Source organism: Portunus trituberculatus, chromosome 45 (genome assembly GCF_017591435.1).
Source record: "Portunus trituberculatus isolate SZX2019 chromosome 45, ASM1759143v1, whole genome shotgun sequence".
Classification (NCBI taxonomy): Eukaryota; Metazoa; Arthropoda; class Malacostraca; order Decapoda; family Portunidae; genus Portunus; species Portunus trituberculatus.
In genome coordinates this window covers 6151155-6167476 of record NC_059299.1, presented here as the reverse complement: position 1 = coordinate 6167476, position 16322 = coordinate 6151155, and the positions used below count along the sequence as shown (strand labels likewise).

Genomic DNA, 16322 nt, shown 5'->3' with positions numbered 1-16322 from the left:
AGAAAAAGGAGGAGGAACACGAAGCATAGTAATCCATCAGGCCTAAACGTTAATAATGGAAAGATGCACTACGCAATATTTTACAGATGAAAGACGGGCCTAGTCGTACGCAGCTTAACCCAAATAGGCGCCCAGAGAGACTACATAACAAGTCTTTACAGGATGCGTCAAATTTATATTAAGCACAGGTAAATTTGCAGTGATGAAGCCTCCCTCGTCCAGGTAAATTGCATATCGTGGTACAAGCAATTAGTGCGGCAGGTGAGTCCAGCTAATGAGAGAGAGAGACAGGTGGGTGGATCATGACCCCAAAAAGAGAGTGATTTAAGGTTATGGCTCCGCGTTGTGTAATTTTGCTAGAGTTACTGGGAATATTTAATGGAGGAGCGAGCTTAAAAAGAGTAAGAAAGGAAGAGGAAGATGAGGAGGACAGGGAGGGAGGTTAAGAAAAGAAACACACACAAAGAGGTCAGACAGGGAAGAGGAAGAAGAGGAGAGTGAATATATTACTTGAGATAAAGAAATTTGCTTTTTATCTCTTGCATGTAGTGTTTCTCTCTCTCTCTCTCTCTCTCTCTCTCTCTCTCTCTCTCTCTCTCTCTCTCTCAGGTCAGACGCCACCAGAGTGAGAAAGTAATTAAGAAACGTGCACGTAAACTTTTGCTCTTTCCCGGCGGAAAACGCGATCTCCCAGCGATATAATTTTTCTCTTATTCCGGATTGGTAGGTGAGAAGTTGAGGAAGATCATGGTCTCCACTCACAATTACAGAGCAGTAGAATGAATGAGAGGACTCTTGAGAGAAGCGGCAGAAATAACGCAAGACAGGTAAAAACAGTTGTAGATTCTCAGTGTCTGGTGAAAACGTGTCTGCAACTTTATCCACGTGAGGGCCAAGGTTGCAAGTCATCGTCTCCTGTGAAGAGTCACGAACGAATGCGTATTGGAGGGAAGCACAAAAGTGTGGTGTTTCATTCACGCCAGTCAAGTGCTCGCCTAAGGGTCGTCGTCTCAGGTGGGAAGTGATTAACGCACGCTGGAGGCAAAAAACGCGTGCTTTGATCAACATTTCCAGGAGAGCAGAGCAATTCAGCAGGACAGTGGACTTTCATGACTCGCCGCGGTGCTGACTGGCTGCACTCAGAGTGTGCCGCCTGCGCACTTCAGCGGTTAATAGCAAGCCGCGCAAGGGAGATGAGGAGCACTTTGAGAGGAGCCAACTGAGACTGAATCAATACCACCATGATAGGAAACATTTCCCCAAGCAAGACTGCACCAAGGCTGCAGTTGCAACTTCACCAAGGCCACGCCGACTCGATGAAAGCGAGGCGGCAGCGAGCAGTGGCAGCCAGCGTCACTCTTTTGCGTAAAACAGAGCGAACAGCAGTCAGCTACCAAAGGGGAAATCTAAGTTTAGATGCGTGTGGAACATGTACTCATAATGCACGAGAGCGGAGGCTTGGGAACGCGAGGCCCATTAAGTGAGGCACCGCACCGCTGAGGAGAGACTCGTTCACTCCAATACTGCCAGGCTTACAAGAGCAGCGGAGTGGTGGAGTGTCGGAGTGGTGGAGTGGTGGGGAGACGAGCCGCCTGGAGTGGATGGCTGCGGATTCGCTCGCTTTCCTCCCCGGTGAGAAGTTATTTGGTGGTCGTCGTTCACAGTGTCAGCGAGAGGCGGGTGAAGAGCGCCGTCGCACGCACACCTCTAAACTTGCCGCCAGACTCTCCCGACCAAAAAAACGTAGCTATCTTTTTCCCAAGCACTGAACTAGAGCACTGAGAGAAGAGTTGCAAGATGGATGGATAAGAAAGATAAGAAGCTGCCGAGATACGATGAACTGAATCTTTACCATGAGCATGTCTCGTCTGAAACTCGTCACGTCTGCAGGGAGGGCGTCGCGGTATTAAAAATCAATCCGGGGAGTGTTTTCAAAGGGAATACTGAGAAGCGAGTGAAAAAGGAGCGAGTCACTGGGAAGAAATATATTGAGATGCAAATATTAACGATCATTAAGGACACAAACAACGCACATGAAAGAAAAACATTCATTAAAAACACAGGATTTCATGAGATGAGCATAATCTTACGTATGATAAAAATAGAACATGAACGTAAACTTTATGTTGATTTACAGTGATATGCAAATGCTGATGATCATAAAAGGCACAAAACAACTCGCATAAAACTAAAAGAAAAGAAAAGAACACAAAATCTGACGAAAAAATTAGCATAAACGAGAAATATTGATTTGCACTTTGCTTATCAACTGAAAATAAGAGAAAAAAAACTGATATCATAAAAAAAACACAAAATCTTGAGAGAAAAGATTGAAACTAAAAAATAAACAAGAGAAGACCCACAAACCAACAAAACTGCTCTCCGTCACATCAAGTCGCGGATCGAGTTCGGAACGAGGAAACAAATGCAGCAAGAAATAAATTAGCCTTTTTTTCTCTCCCTTGTGGGTATTCCTGAAATGTAACTAGTATATTCCAGGGAAGAGAGAAAAATACATACATAATGAACCCAGTCTGAACATTTAGTTTTCTCCTCTCCTCTCCTCTCTCTCTCTCTCTCTCTCTTGCATGCACGTAAATATGTTTCATTTTTGTTTAAGAGCCAAAGGAAGGGTAGCGAAGAGAGAAGGAAAAGGAAAACGCAATGCAAAAAGGTGAAGGAGAAGAAGTCTGTGAAAGATATGCAGAGAGAGAGAGAGAGAGAGAGAGAGAGAGAGAGAGAGAGAGAGAGAGAGAGAGAGAGAGAGAGAGAGAGAGAGAGAGAGAGAGAGAGAGAGAGAGAGAGAGAGAGAGAGAGAGGATACAAAAAGACAAACCGAGAAATATATAGACAGAAAAAGAGACACATATTAACACTCACGCATATAAACAAACAAAAACGAACAGATAAAAAAGAAGAAAAGAAAAAAAAAACAGAAGAAATATGAATGGAATAAGTAAATAAGAAGAACAGCTGATGAACTAAATAACCTAATATAAAACTTAACAATTTCACCCACACTGTACAACGTAACATTACTACATAGGGGACAAGGGCACGTGTACCCTCTGTCACTGGAGATACGATGAAGCGGCACGTGTAAAGGGCGAGCAAGTGGTGGTGGTGGTGGTGGTGGTGGTGGTGGTGGTGACATTCAAACCACTTCACCATCACACCTTTCACTCCTACTCTCTCACCTGTCCCTCCTGCTTCTCTGTTGTCACCTGTCGGTCTATGTGTCAGTCTATGTGTCAGTCTATGTGTCAGTGTGTGTGTCAGTCTGTGCTCGTGTTATTCAGCTTGTTTTGCCTCTTTATTTATCCTTTCCGTGTGTTGGTATGTTTGTCTTTGTGTTTGTATCTGTATGTATGTTAAGATGTGTGCGTGTATGTGTTTGTGTGTGTTCGTTCTCTCTCTCTCTCTCTCTCTCTCTCTCTCTCTCTCTTCTTTCTTTTTCTTTCTTAAGGTCATCTGTTAGATATTCATTCGATGTTAAGTTTTCACTGAGTAAAGAAACGATTAAAAAACGCACACCCACGCACGCACGTACTCACGCACGCGCGCACACACACACACACACACACACACACACACACACACACAAATACACAGACACTCATGCATGAAATGATCTATTCAGAGATATTCAGCAGAGAGAGAGAGAGAGAGAGAGAGAGAGAGAGAGAGAGAGAGAGAGAGAGAGAGAGAGAGAGAGAGAGAGAGAGAGAGAGAGAGAGAAACACCCTGACGGACTTACCACTGCACCAGAGCCAGCGGAGCAACTAATGACCTTTCAAGGCACAGGAGGAGGAAGCGACCTTGACCTTACTGAAGAAGAAACACTGGGGGAGAAAGAAATGAAAGAAAACGGGAAGAAAAACAGTAAAGGGAAAAAAGACAAAGGGGGAACATGGAGAGGAGGAAAAAAGTGGGGAGAAGGTAGAGAGAGGTGGAGGAAAAAAAAAAGGAGAAAGCGAGGAGGGAAAAAAAAAACTGGAGGAAAATTTATGAGAACACGAAGAGAAGAGGAGAGGAAACAAGCAAGATGAGGAAATAAAAGGGAAAAAATCTGGAAAGAGAAGAGGATAAAAAGCTGAATGGGCGAGAAGAACAGGAAAATGGATAATGTATGGAGGGAGGAAATGATAAAGATGAGAATTATAAAGATTGGAGAAAAAGTGAATGGGAAAAGCTATGAACCTTGTGATAGAAGAGGAATTAGGAAAAAAAGAAGGAAAATAGAGAATGTAAAAGGAAGGAAACGAAAAAGAAAGGTATCAGGAAAGAAGATATCAATAAAAGATGGATGATAAAGAGGAAGAAAAGAAAGGAAAAGTTTGTATGAAAAGAGACAAAAAAAAATAGTATGAAAGTTTGTGAAATATATAAGAAAGTTTAAAACGTAAAAAGAATAAGGACGAAAAATAAAGAAAATATATTATACAAGGTAAAGGATGAAAGGTGAAGGGAGCGAAGAGTCAACAGGGCACAAAGAGGAGAGGGAGGAGAGAGAGAAAAAAGTGGATAAATGAGAAAGGAATAAAAGAAGACACGAAAAACAACGTCAAAGAGTGTGAAGAAGGAACAATGAACACAATAATTTTAAATCCTTTTCCTAAAAACAAACAAAATTCCTCACGTTTTGCTCCTGGTGAGAGAGAGAGAGAAAAGTTGTAAAATCACTCACAAAAAAGGAGTTTCATCATTATAAGACCACCTACCTACTACTCGTCAAAAAGGGGAGAAAAATGGAGAGAAATATATAAGGTCTTCAGAAAGTTGGGTCCCCTTAGAGAGAAGTTTGTCCTAATGTGTTGAGGGAGTTTCATTGTAAGGGAAAAGGTTTTGTAAAATAAGGTGTTCTCAGTCTCGTCAAGAAATTCGTTCGTTCCACCCATAATGCTAACACACACACACACACACACACACACACACACACACACAGTAAAAAAGGTGTTGGGTGTGTGAGAGGGATATAGATAGATAGATAGATAGATAGATAGAAAGATAGATAGATACATAGATAGATAGACAGATGGATAAATAGATAGATAGATAGATAGATAGATAGATAGACAGATAGATAGACAGATGGATAAATAGATAGAGAGAGAGAGATAGAGAGAGAGAGAGAGAGAGAGAGAGAGAGAGAGAGAGAGAGAGAGAGAGAGAGAGAGAGAGAGAGAGAGAGAGAGAGAGAGAGAGGAAAAAGGAGCTACATCATTAAGTGGAAAAAAAGAACAAACTCGTCTATCTAGGAAAAAGTGAAAGAAAGTTGAAAAATAATGATAAATAAAAGTTAAAAAAAGAGTAATGAGGAAAGAAAATAACAGAATAAAACGAAAAAAATATAGTATTTTAGTGTTTTAGCGAAATTAGTAATTATTCAAATTATGTGAAATATATCAAAAGAATATGAGAGAGAGAGAGAGAGAGAGAGAGAGAGAGAGAGAGAGAGAGAGAGAGAGAGAGAGAGAGAGAGAGAGAGAGAGAGAGAGAGAGAGAGAGAGAGAGAGAGAGAGAGAGAGAGAGAGAGAGAGAGAGAGAGAGAGAGAGAGAGAGAGAGAGAGAGAGAGAGAGAGAGAGAGAGAGAGAGAGAGAGAGAGAGAGAGAGAGAGAGAGAGAGAGAGAGAGAGAGAGAGAGAGAGAGAGAGAGAGAGAGAGAGAGAGAGAGAGAGAGAGAGAGAGAAGGGGAGAGAAATACAAGAGAAAAGAAAAGAAAAAAGTAGCAAAAATACACCTAAATAAAGATAAAAAAAGATAAATTCACGAGCACCATCATGTGTAAGGAAGGACTAATGGAGAGGAAGAGAAACAGATACGTATTCCTCATGTAAGTTCGATAACAGACGGAGCTTGTGTGGCAGAGAGGGAGCAGCGTCACGGAGAGATGCTTCCTTCCACCCGTGACGTCTTTAGCGAGCCAGAGAGAGAGAGAGAGAGAGAGAGAGAGAGAGAGAGAGAGAGAGTTTAATTTTGAAGAACAGAGATGGGTATAGATGTATTATTATTATTATTATTATTATTATTATTATTATTATTAGTAGTAGTAGTAGTAGTAGTAGTCAACAAAGAGAAAAACAAGAAAATTAGAAGTAAAAAAAGAAAAACAATACAATGAAAAGAAAATTGAGCAGAAATCAGAGAGAGAGAGAGAGAGAGAGAGAGAGAGAGAGAGAGAGAGAGAGAGAGAGATAGCGTTGGCATGTTTACAAGTGAGCACAGCGGGGATCTGGGGTGGGTGGGGAGTGGGAGGGTGGAGAGAGAGGGACGGTGGATCTTCTCGAGGTGTGGCAAGGGAAGGAGTGAGAGAGGAGTAATAAAAAATGAAAAAGTGACCTGAGAGAGAGAGAGAGAGAGAGAGAGAGAGAGAGAGAGAGAGAGTTTGTTAATGAGAAACTACGTAACTCATTAACAATTTTCTATCTCATCTAAGTAACAATTTTTCTCTTTCTCTAACCTAACAAAGTAACTATCCATCTCTCTTTATCTATCTATTTAACTACTGTCTGTAAATAATCAACTCATTTTTTGACTATCTAACTTAAGTAACTATCCATCTTTCTCTAACCTAACTAATTATTTGTCTCTTTATCTGTCTATCTATTTAACTATTTAACTTACTAATTTACTATCTAACCTACCTAGCCTTCTCTTTCTCTAACCTATCTAGATAACATTCTATTTCTGTATCTATCTATCTAGCTTTCTATTTACCTATCTCTTTTACTATCTATTAATACATCACACGAAATAATTTGCCAAACAAGACTGATTATCTATTTCTTTATCTACTTAACTGTCTATCTTCCTATCTCATTTACTATCTATTCATCACACTATCTATTTGGGAGCTGGCAATATAGTGAGCCTTTTTTTTTTCCATAGTATGTTGCATTTAACCAGCTGTTCCTCCTACATTAAAAGCTAACTGGTGACCTAAATAATAAAACAAGACCGATTAATTAAAACAAGTACGTGACTCACTAACAATAAGTAAACAAGTAAAGCAAAACACAATGACTTTACTTTTTCACGTCTAGCGAGAATTGATGCCTAGAGGATGACTAATGCAGTTCCTGTGTTTACAATTCATTAAGAGACAAAAAAAAAAAAAAAAAGGGGAAATTCTTGGATTTATTTAGCATCAGACACGACTCCATTAATGGCTAAGTGGATCAAGGTAAGAGATTTGAAAGAGTTTTGATTCTTCATTTCATCCATCTGAACGCACCTTTGTCTCTCTCTCTCTCTCTCTTGATTTTTCTTTTCAGTTATCTTTCTCTTCTTTCTCTCCTTTCCTTTTCCTTTCTTCCTCTTTTTCTTTTTTCTCTCGTTTTCTTCCTTCGTATTTTTCGTAATTTTTGTCTTCTTTCTTCTCTCTATCTCTCATTTCCATAACACCCTTTGCTCCTTTTCCCTTCCTTTTTCATCTTCCTTCATCCATCTGACTTTCTCTCTCTCTCTCTCTCTCTCTCTCTCTCTCTCTCTCTCTCTCTCTCTCTCTCTCTCTCTAACCGATAAACGAAGCGGAAAATAAGTCAAATCACATTCATCATTTCCTTCATAAATCTCTCTCTCTCTCTCTCTCTCTCTCTCTCTCTCTCTCTCTCTCTCTCTCTCGTGATGCCATGATATTGCTTGCTAACTCTTTGGGAGGGAAAAGTGAGACAATGACCGAACCTTTCTGAAAAATTAACTTAGGTCGATTTATCACTCACTCTTTAGACACGTGAAAGTAGCGAAGGAGGATGAGGAGGAGGAGGAGGAGGAGGAGGAGGAGGAGGAGGAGGAGGAGGAGGAGGAGGAGGAGGAGAAGTAGGAAGAATAAGATGGGAGGTAGCAAGGATACGAGATGGAGAAGAGAAAGCCAGGAAAAGAAGGGAGAAGAGTAAGGAGGAAGTAAAAGAGAGAGAAGAGAGAAGAAGAGGATAGAGAGAGAGAGAGAGAGAGAGAGAGAGAGAGAGAGAGAGAGAGAGAGAGAGAGAGAGAGAGAGAGAGAGAGAGAGAGAGGCTAGATACGACAGGATATCTGAGTCTTAACTAAATTTCATCTGGAACATATTGATAGTGGATCCAGATTGCACGATAACAAAGGAGACGGACGAACGAATACTATGGAGACCAGTGCACACTATTAAAACAACAATAACAACAAGAACAACAACAAAAATGGTAATGACAGTGAAAAAAAAAATATCAAAGACTCCCCTCTGTAGCAGAAAACACGGTAAACATCTTATCTGGTCGGGGTTCGAAGGAAAACGGGAATTTATAGAACTGAATTATACAAGAGAATAGAATAGGAAGCTGAGAGGGAACCGGGAACCCCACCACCACTATCACCGCTACCACCACCACCACCACCACCGCCGCTACAGGTTCACGGATCCAATGGTTCGAGTTTGGGTTCACGACGCTTCATATGAACCCCTCGCCACCTTCAGTGTCACTTTAATGGTTCAATAAAAGGAAAAGTAGAGGATATAGAAGAAATGTGCCTTAGGTTTTGTTTTCATGTGTTCATTATGTGTGTGTGTGTGTGTGTGTGTGTGTGTGTGTGTGTGTGTGTGTGTGTGTGTGTGTTTATAGGGAAAGGAGGAAGGTATGTTGTGTATTTATGGTTTAATCTCATACAGTGATTTTCTGTCACAATTTACGTTTAATAGATAAAAGTTTAATATGAAAGAACTTAAGATTTGCCTGAAAAATACTACTGTTACTATTACTACTACTACTACTACTACTACTACTACTACTACTACTACTACTACTACTACTACTACTACTACTACTATTATTGACACCTGCCCTACACCACACACACACACACACACACACACACACACACACGTCAATGTTTCGTCTCGCCTGGAATGTTCATGAGAGAGTGGTAAGATGAATGAAGGCCTGGGCATTTTTTTCTTCACATTCATAGGGTGATTGACACGAGAGAGAGAGAGAGAGAGAGAGAGAGAGAGAGAGAGAGAGAGAGAGAGAGAGAGAGAGAGAGAGAGAGAGAGAGACCTACATACATAACACTACCAAACCAAAACCCATGATATTTTTTCCTTCTGAGATTTTATGCCTTTCTTTCTACACTTTCAATAATGCAATTCGAATCTTGCGTCACCTCGGGAGTTCTCGGGGGAATGACTTACACCTGAGCGTGGCAGCCAAGCATGAAACACCTGGATTGCCGCATTCCTCGTATGTATTCACTTAGATAGCGGCATTGCATACCTCATGAATTAATACTGGGAGAACCTTGAGGGACAGTATTCATGTAAAAAGAGGAGGGAGGGAGGGAGGGAAGGGAGGAGACACTGTACGAGAAGGAAGGAAAGAAGGAAGGAAGGAAGGAAGGAAGGAAGGAAGGAAGGATGGATGGAAGGAGAATGATAGAAATAATGATAAAAGTTTACAATGGAGAAAGAGGAAAAAGATAACACGTAAGAATAAGAAAGAGAGGAAGAAGAGGAAAGGAAAATGACAAGTTTGGAATGAAGAAGAGAGAGACTGAATAGTAGAAGGAATAATAACGAATGTGGGAATGAAACAGAGAGGAAGAGGGAAGACGTGCGATAAGAAAAGAGAGGAGGAAGGAGAATAAAGGGTAGGGAGAGAGGTAGAATAGGTGGAACAGGGGAAATGCTGAAAGACGAGGAAGAAGGGAAGGGAAAGCGGTTATGGAAGTATCATGTGCTATTGTATTTTAACGCGAATCTTTCCGGCAACAAAGGGAAACGTTGGGCACTGCGTGTGGTGTGTGGAGGGAATGACGGTTGTAATGACTGTTGCATTCTTCCTGGACACAGTAACACTACTCTTTTTGACACCTATATTACCTCTCTGTCCCTCTACTTCTCTCTCTCTCTCTCTCTCTCTCTCTCTCTCTCTCTATTTATCTATCTATCTTTTTTAATACCTATATTATATTTTTTTTTCTCTCTCTATCTATCTATCTATCTCTCCATTTATCTATCTATTTCCCTTTTTGGTACCTATGTTATTTGTCTCTCTCTCTCTCTCTCTCTCTCTCTCTCTCTCTTGCTTGTCAACACCCCGAACACTGTGTCATCTCCCTTCTCTCCTCTCCCACCTCTCACATCTACACCCATATCTGTTTCTCTCACATTTCCTGACGCTATCTCCGCCCCTTAACATCCCTTCCTCTCTTCCCGTCACTCTCACTCACTCGCCGCTCTCCCTCCCGACAGATGCAGCCTCCAAGGGTCGGCGGAGGAAGCAAGGCAGGTCGGCCGGTAGTGATGGTGGCGGCAGCTGCTTCCATCATGCTGTGTCTTTTACCTAAGCTGTCGTCTTGCACGCCTGCCCCGCCCACCACCCCCACAGCGACGCCCACAGGTGAGGAACTTGTATCTCTTGCTATCTTTTAACGCTATTTTCATGCTAACTGCTCTGCTGATCTTGCTAACTGCTTGTCTCCCCTCCTCCTGCGCTCTCGCTGCACAAGGCTTTCTTCTTCCTCTCACCCCTATTCTGTCCAACTCCCTAATGCAAGAATTACCCAGTACTCTCAGTCTTTCATACCTTTCTCTGGTCAACTCTGGAACTCCCTGCCTGTCTGTATTTTCAGCTTCCTATGACATTTGTCCCTGTCCTTTGGCTAATTCTATCGGCTTTGTAAGGAGACTGGCAACTGTGAGGGCTTTTTTCCTGATATTCCTGTTGTCTTTGGCCAGTCCTTCTCTCTTACATAAACAAAACAAAAAAAATCTGGGTATGTGATGTCCAGTTTAAGTATAGTATTGTTCTCTGTGTCTTCTTCTGTATCTACTTTCTCTTTTTCCTCAAGGCGTGAATATTGATGTCTTGGTCTCGCTCTTGTTGTGGTTTCATGTGAGGGTTTTTTTGTGTTCCCCTCCTCGCTGTTTGTGAATTCTTTATTATGTATTACCAGTCCGGTGCGCTGTTAATACTTCAGCTGGCTCACGGTGTTGATGGCACTCTTTAAAGCTTGTGTGTGTGTGTGTGTGTGTGTGTGTGTGTGTGTGTGTGTGTGTGTGTGTGTGTGTGTGTGTGTGTGTGTGTGTGTGTGAAGTAATGAATTAAAGATAGTTACAAGGAATACGAGAACAGAAAACGAGAATTGTGAAAACTACAAATAGAAAACGAGAAATCTGAAAGGCATAAATGAAATAGGAAAAAAAATAGAAAAGAGAATAGAAATATACAAAATAGGAAATATGGAAAGCAACATCCATAAAACTATAAAAATGAATGAAAATACAAAAAGAATAGATGGGAGCAAAGAGAAAAAATGAAAAAAGAAAGGAAAAATGAATTGACAACTACAATAAATAAGAAAACAATACATACGACAGATAAACAAACAAACAAATAAAAAAACAACGAAACTAAAACAGGAAACAAAACAGGAAATCCCCACAAAAGAAAAACAGGAAAGAGCCATTAGGAACAAACAGGGAAAAAATAAAAACAAAAATAAAACAAAACAAAAACGAAGCCGAAAAAACACCAATTCGAACACGACAAATAGAATCCTGACAAAGAGAAAACGATAGAATATTTGTCCCAGCTCCTCCCTGTGGCTTTGGCTTGGCGTCACCTTGCCTTTAGGGGAGAACACGGCTTTAAACTGAAATCCGTGACCGCCAATACAAAGCCGGTGCCACTGGAAAACTCTCCCTCTGGCCTTCTCACTCTCTCCCAGCGTTAGACTTAACCCCTTGAGTACCATGACGCTCTTCCGTATTCATTCTGCTTATTATTTAGTGATTTTATATAGCTTCAGAAACTTATGTTAGGGATTAAAGTAGTGAAGACTGTAGCCATTAATCTTCTGACCTCCATAGACCCTTCCTAATGTCAACAAAATGGTCTAATTGTACACAAATCTCAAGGTAAAAATGTATCCCAGTATTGAAAGGGTTAAGGGAATTTATCGAGTTAGTAAAGCTGAGTAAAGGCGGATCCATTAAAGGGGTGTTTCCTTTGCTTTATTTTTGATGTCGTCATGTATGTAGTATTTTTCCAAAGGTATGTATGCGTTGACTGGCTGGCTGCTGGTTTTCTTTCCCGCGTTCAGTTGAGAAATGTTGGATACCTGAGTGAGGCGCAAAGTGATTTAGCTCGCAGCGTGCCTGGAATATTGTGCAGGTAAATATGTTAATACTCCTGCTGCTGCTGCTGCTACTACTGCTGCTGCTGCTGCTGCTACTGCTGCTACTACTACTACTACTACTACTACTACTACTACTACTTACTACGAAGATGATAACGAAGAAATAGAAGTTGAAGATGAAGAAAAAGAAGAAGAAGAAGAAGAAGAAGAAGAAGAAGAAGAAGAAAAAGAAGAAAAAATAGGAAATACTACTACTACTATTACAACTACTACTACTACTAGTACTACTACAACTGGAACCACTACACACACTCATGAAGTAAGGTCAAAATGCTCAAGGCCGCAACATTGCTACACTGGAGGAAACGAAGGCGATAATTTGACAACGAGACACAAGTTAAGAGAAACGTGACTCTGTGCCAGACACCAAACACGCAAAGCAACCCCTCTCTCTCTCTCTCTCTCTCTCTCTCTCTCTCTCTCTCTCTCTCTCTCGCCTATTGTAGCACGGTATACAGGTGTTACAAGTGTTATATACAAACTGGAGCACCACATAATCCACATAACACGTCCACATCTCCTCATGCCCCTCCACATAAATTCCACATAACTTCCACACTCACCTTAGCCTCTCCAAACAACACCTGAGCTTCTCCACTGCACACCTGAGCCTTGCAACAGTGCCACTCACCTGGAAGAGGGAGAAATATTGCATTACTTCATTACCTTAGTAGACAGTTGGCAGCACGCGTGTCTCAGGTAATTTGGTGTCACTTCAACCTTTACCTGTACCACGCCCACGCAAGGAAGCAAGGCGGTGTGTTTGAGGTGCATTTTCCTTTATTTTCTGTCTTTTTTTTATCTTACCTGTAATCTACCCACGTAAGGAAGCAAAGTGGTGTGTTTCTCGTGTATTTTTCCTTTCTTTTCTTTCTTGTCCTTTATCCTACGAGTAATCTACCCACGCAAGGAAGTAAGACGTGTTTCTGATTTTTCTTTCTTTCGCTTTTACTTTGTATTTTTTGTGTGATCTGATAAAATATTAAGGAAGGTTGCGGTGTCGCTATGAAGGATTGATGAAAGGGACTCAAATTAAAGGGTACACATAAGAAATAATTGTTTGTTGTAGATTATAAAGCAGGTGTTGCGATATTCAGTTCAAAACAAAGGGAAAGTGAAGGTTATATCAAGGTAAGTTCTACGCAGAAAGGATTATTGTAGCAGAGAGAGAGAGAGAGAGAGAGAGAGAGAGAGAGAGAGAGAGAGAGAGAGAGAGAGAGAGAGAGAGAGAGAGAGAGAGAGAGAGAGAGAGAGAGAGAATAGAAAATGAAGTCCGAAATGCATTGCTTCATTCACTAAAACAAATTGGAAGCGAAACATGATATAAAAGTGTACTGTAAATGTAGAATATGAGAGAGTGACATGAAAAATTTAAGCATTATTAGGAAAAAGCAAATCAACAAGGCGGAAACAGAGAGGCAAATATTGGAATCTGATCAGGAAAAACTATATGTACTTGAATAATGGAAGATTAAGTGGCGTTGTATCTGAATGGCAAAATCATTCGTACTACATTTGTGATGATAAATGCTACAAAAAAAGGTGAAGTGAATGCGTCTTGTCATAGAAATAATGGGAAATGAGTGATAGATAAAAAAAAAACCGGAAATTATTTAAAGTGGACTGAACGTATCAAATATTAAAGCAAAATAAGGAAATAAGTAAAAAAAAAAAAAGTAATTTCAATGCCAGACTGGTGGAACAATTCAAGTGAGGTATCTGCAGACCTCCCATAAAAGCTTTTCCACCCAAAAAGAGGTGAGGTATTGCGCTGGGCTTTTAAACAACTCTCAGGGAGGGAGAAAGCCACAACAAAAGCTACTGGCGGTGGACAAAGCGGAACATTCTCTCTGTACATTGAAAATACGTTGCTTTGAATATAAATACAATTGAAATATTGAATCAGTGAGCCCAGCAGGTAATTGTTTAACTGCCTGACACACACACACACAAACACACACAAACACACACACACACACACACACACACACACCCACATACACACGGTCAATCAACTTAAAAGGTATTTGAACACACACTACACGCACATAGCACATACGTCGGATTAAAATGATAAGCACAAACCACACACGCGTATTTAGGGAGTCCAAGAAAGGAAGAAGGACAAAATAACTCACGAAAAATGTCCCAAGAAGGAATGAAGTAATTGAAGAGAAAGTAGAGGAAAGTATGCGAACGAACAGTAGATAAGAGAGAAATAAAAAAAGTGCGTAAATGTTATATGAGAACAGTAATAAGTAAAAGAGAGTAATAAAAGAAGAGAGATAAACATGGGAGACGAGAGAGACGAGAAAGACAGAAAGGGAAACATATTAAAGTGAAAACAGGAAGAGACAAAAAAAAAAGGGGAAATAAGAAAAAAAGACAAAAAAAAAAAAAAGCAAAAGAGGCAATTAAAAAAAATGTAGTAAGGAGAAACACAGAGAAGGACAAAAACAAAAACACAAAAATGAAACAAGAAAAGCTAGAGACACACAAACAAAATAAATAAATATACACATAAAAAAACCCCAAAGCAAAATACTTCCCCTTTCAAGAAATAGAGTTTGAAATATATTGATAAAACAGGTAAACTAGAACACATGAACAAAACAAACACGTATAGACCCCCAAAAAAAAAAAAACACACAAAAATAACAAAAAACCCTCCTTTTAAGAAACAGAACAGGAGTATATTGGTAATTAAGTGGATCAAAACAGGGCATTGGAAACGACATTATTATCTGAGGGTTAAGCACACACTGAGTTTGGAGCAAGGCACTTCAGTAAATTAAGGTGCTCCCTCCAGCAGGTTCACAGAAAGCAGAGTCTGTGGGAAGGATATTCTCATGGTAATTGTGTGTGTTGGTTGGCTGCATAACATTCCCTACTGCTGTTTCTCTCTCTCTCTCTCTCTCTCTCTCTCTCTCTCTCTCTCTCTCTCTCTCTCTCTCTCTCTCTCTCTCTCTCTCTCTCTCTCTCTCTCTGAATCTCTGTTATAGTTATGTTTGGTAGGTGGTAATGGGAAATGGAGAGAATATAATGTGTTTAGAGAAAATAAGCAAAAAAGGGAAGAAAGAGAGAAAGGAAGAAGAAAAAAGATGAGTAAGAAAGAAAGTAAGGAAGGAAAGAAAAGTAAATCACGAGACAGAAATAAACAACCCTCAAAAAACAAACAAGCAAAAATCAAACAAGGATAAATAAAGTTATGACAAAGCAAGAGGAGAAAAAAAAAAAATAAAAATGACTCAAGATCAAGATTAAGACAAAGAGACACGCACCACCACCACCACCACCTTCCCCATCAATACCCATTCATCTTGACCCCTTCACCATATGCTTTACAAATGAGGTTCGTTTCCCCATTTCCCCACTGAACCAACACGTCCTCCCCTCTCCCCTCAGTGCCGTTTCCCCTCTCCTCGCCTTCTCTTCCCCCATCCTAATGATGCTTAACCTCGTGGCCTTTTAGATCGAGTGCAAATGAGCGACTTCTACTTGTCTCGAGCTAAAATGAGGGAGAGAAAAGGAGGGAATGAAGAGGAAAGGTAATGAGAGGGAAGAGATTGAGGAATGAATGAGGGGAAGACGAAGATGGAAGAGATTAACGAAAGATATGGGAAGGAGAGAAGAAGGGGAACGATAAGCTGCGACTAAAATGCAATGAAATGTAGGAGGAGAAGGAACAAACGAGAAATAAGTGAATGAAATTGAATGAGATGTAAAAAGAAAAGAGAAGAAACACGAGGAGGAAGGCAAGACGTAAAACTGTGGAGAAAATGAAAAAGTTTAAAGAAAAAGAAGGAGGAGAAGGAGGAGGAAAACATGTGAATAGTGCAAAGCAAGAAAAGAAGAGAAAAGAAGAAAGAAACCAAGGAGGGAGACGGAAAGATGAGAATAAAACGGAATGAAAAGAAGGAAGAGAAACAGGAGCAAAAGGACGAAGGAAGATGAATTGATGGGACACAAGAATGGGTGGCGGCGAAGAAGAAGAGGAGGAGGAGGAGGAGAAGGAATGAAAAGTGGAGATGAATTGAAAAAAAAAGAAAAAAGAATGAAATATGTGGGTGAGAAGAGATTGAAAGCAAGTGCGTATTTATTCATCAGAGGCTCTAATATATCACTCTATACATAAATTTATAGAAACGACGAA

At 40.4% G+C, this 16322-nt stretch overlaps 1 protein-coding gene across 5 annotated transcripts in view; it reads left to right on the top strand.

The window, feature by feature from the left end:
* Window positions 1-16322, top strand: part of LOC123519527 — a 140614-nt gene that overhangs the window by 78985 nt on the left and 45307 nt on the right. For all 5 annotated transcript variants that reach the window (XR_006679032.1, XM_045280891.1, XM_045280889.1 and 2 more), the window contains exon 2: window positions 10221-10368. Coding sequence is in view for 4 of the 5 variants with exons in the window: in XM_045280891.1 (XP_045136826.1) it covers window positions 10221-10368 (148 nt within the window). In the remaining variant the exon portion in view is untranslated. The remainder of the gene's footprint in view (window positions 1-10220; window positions 10369-16322) is intronic.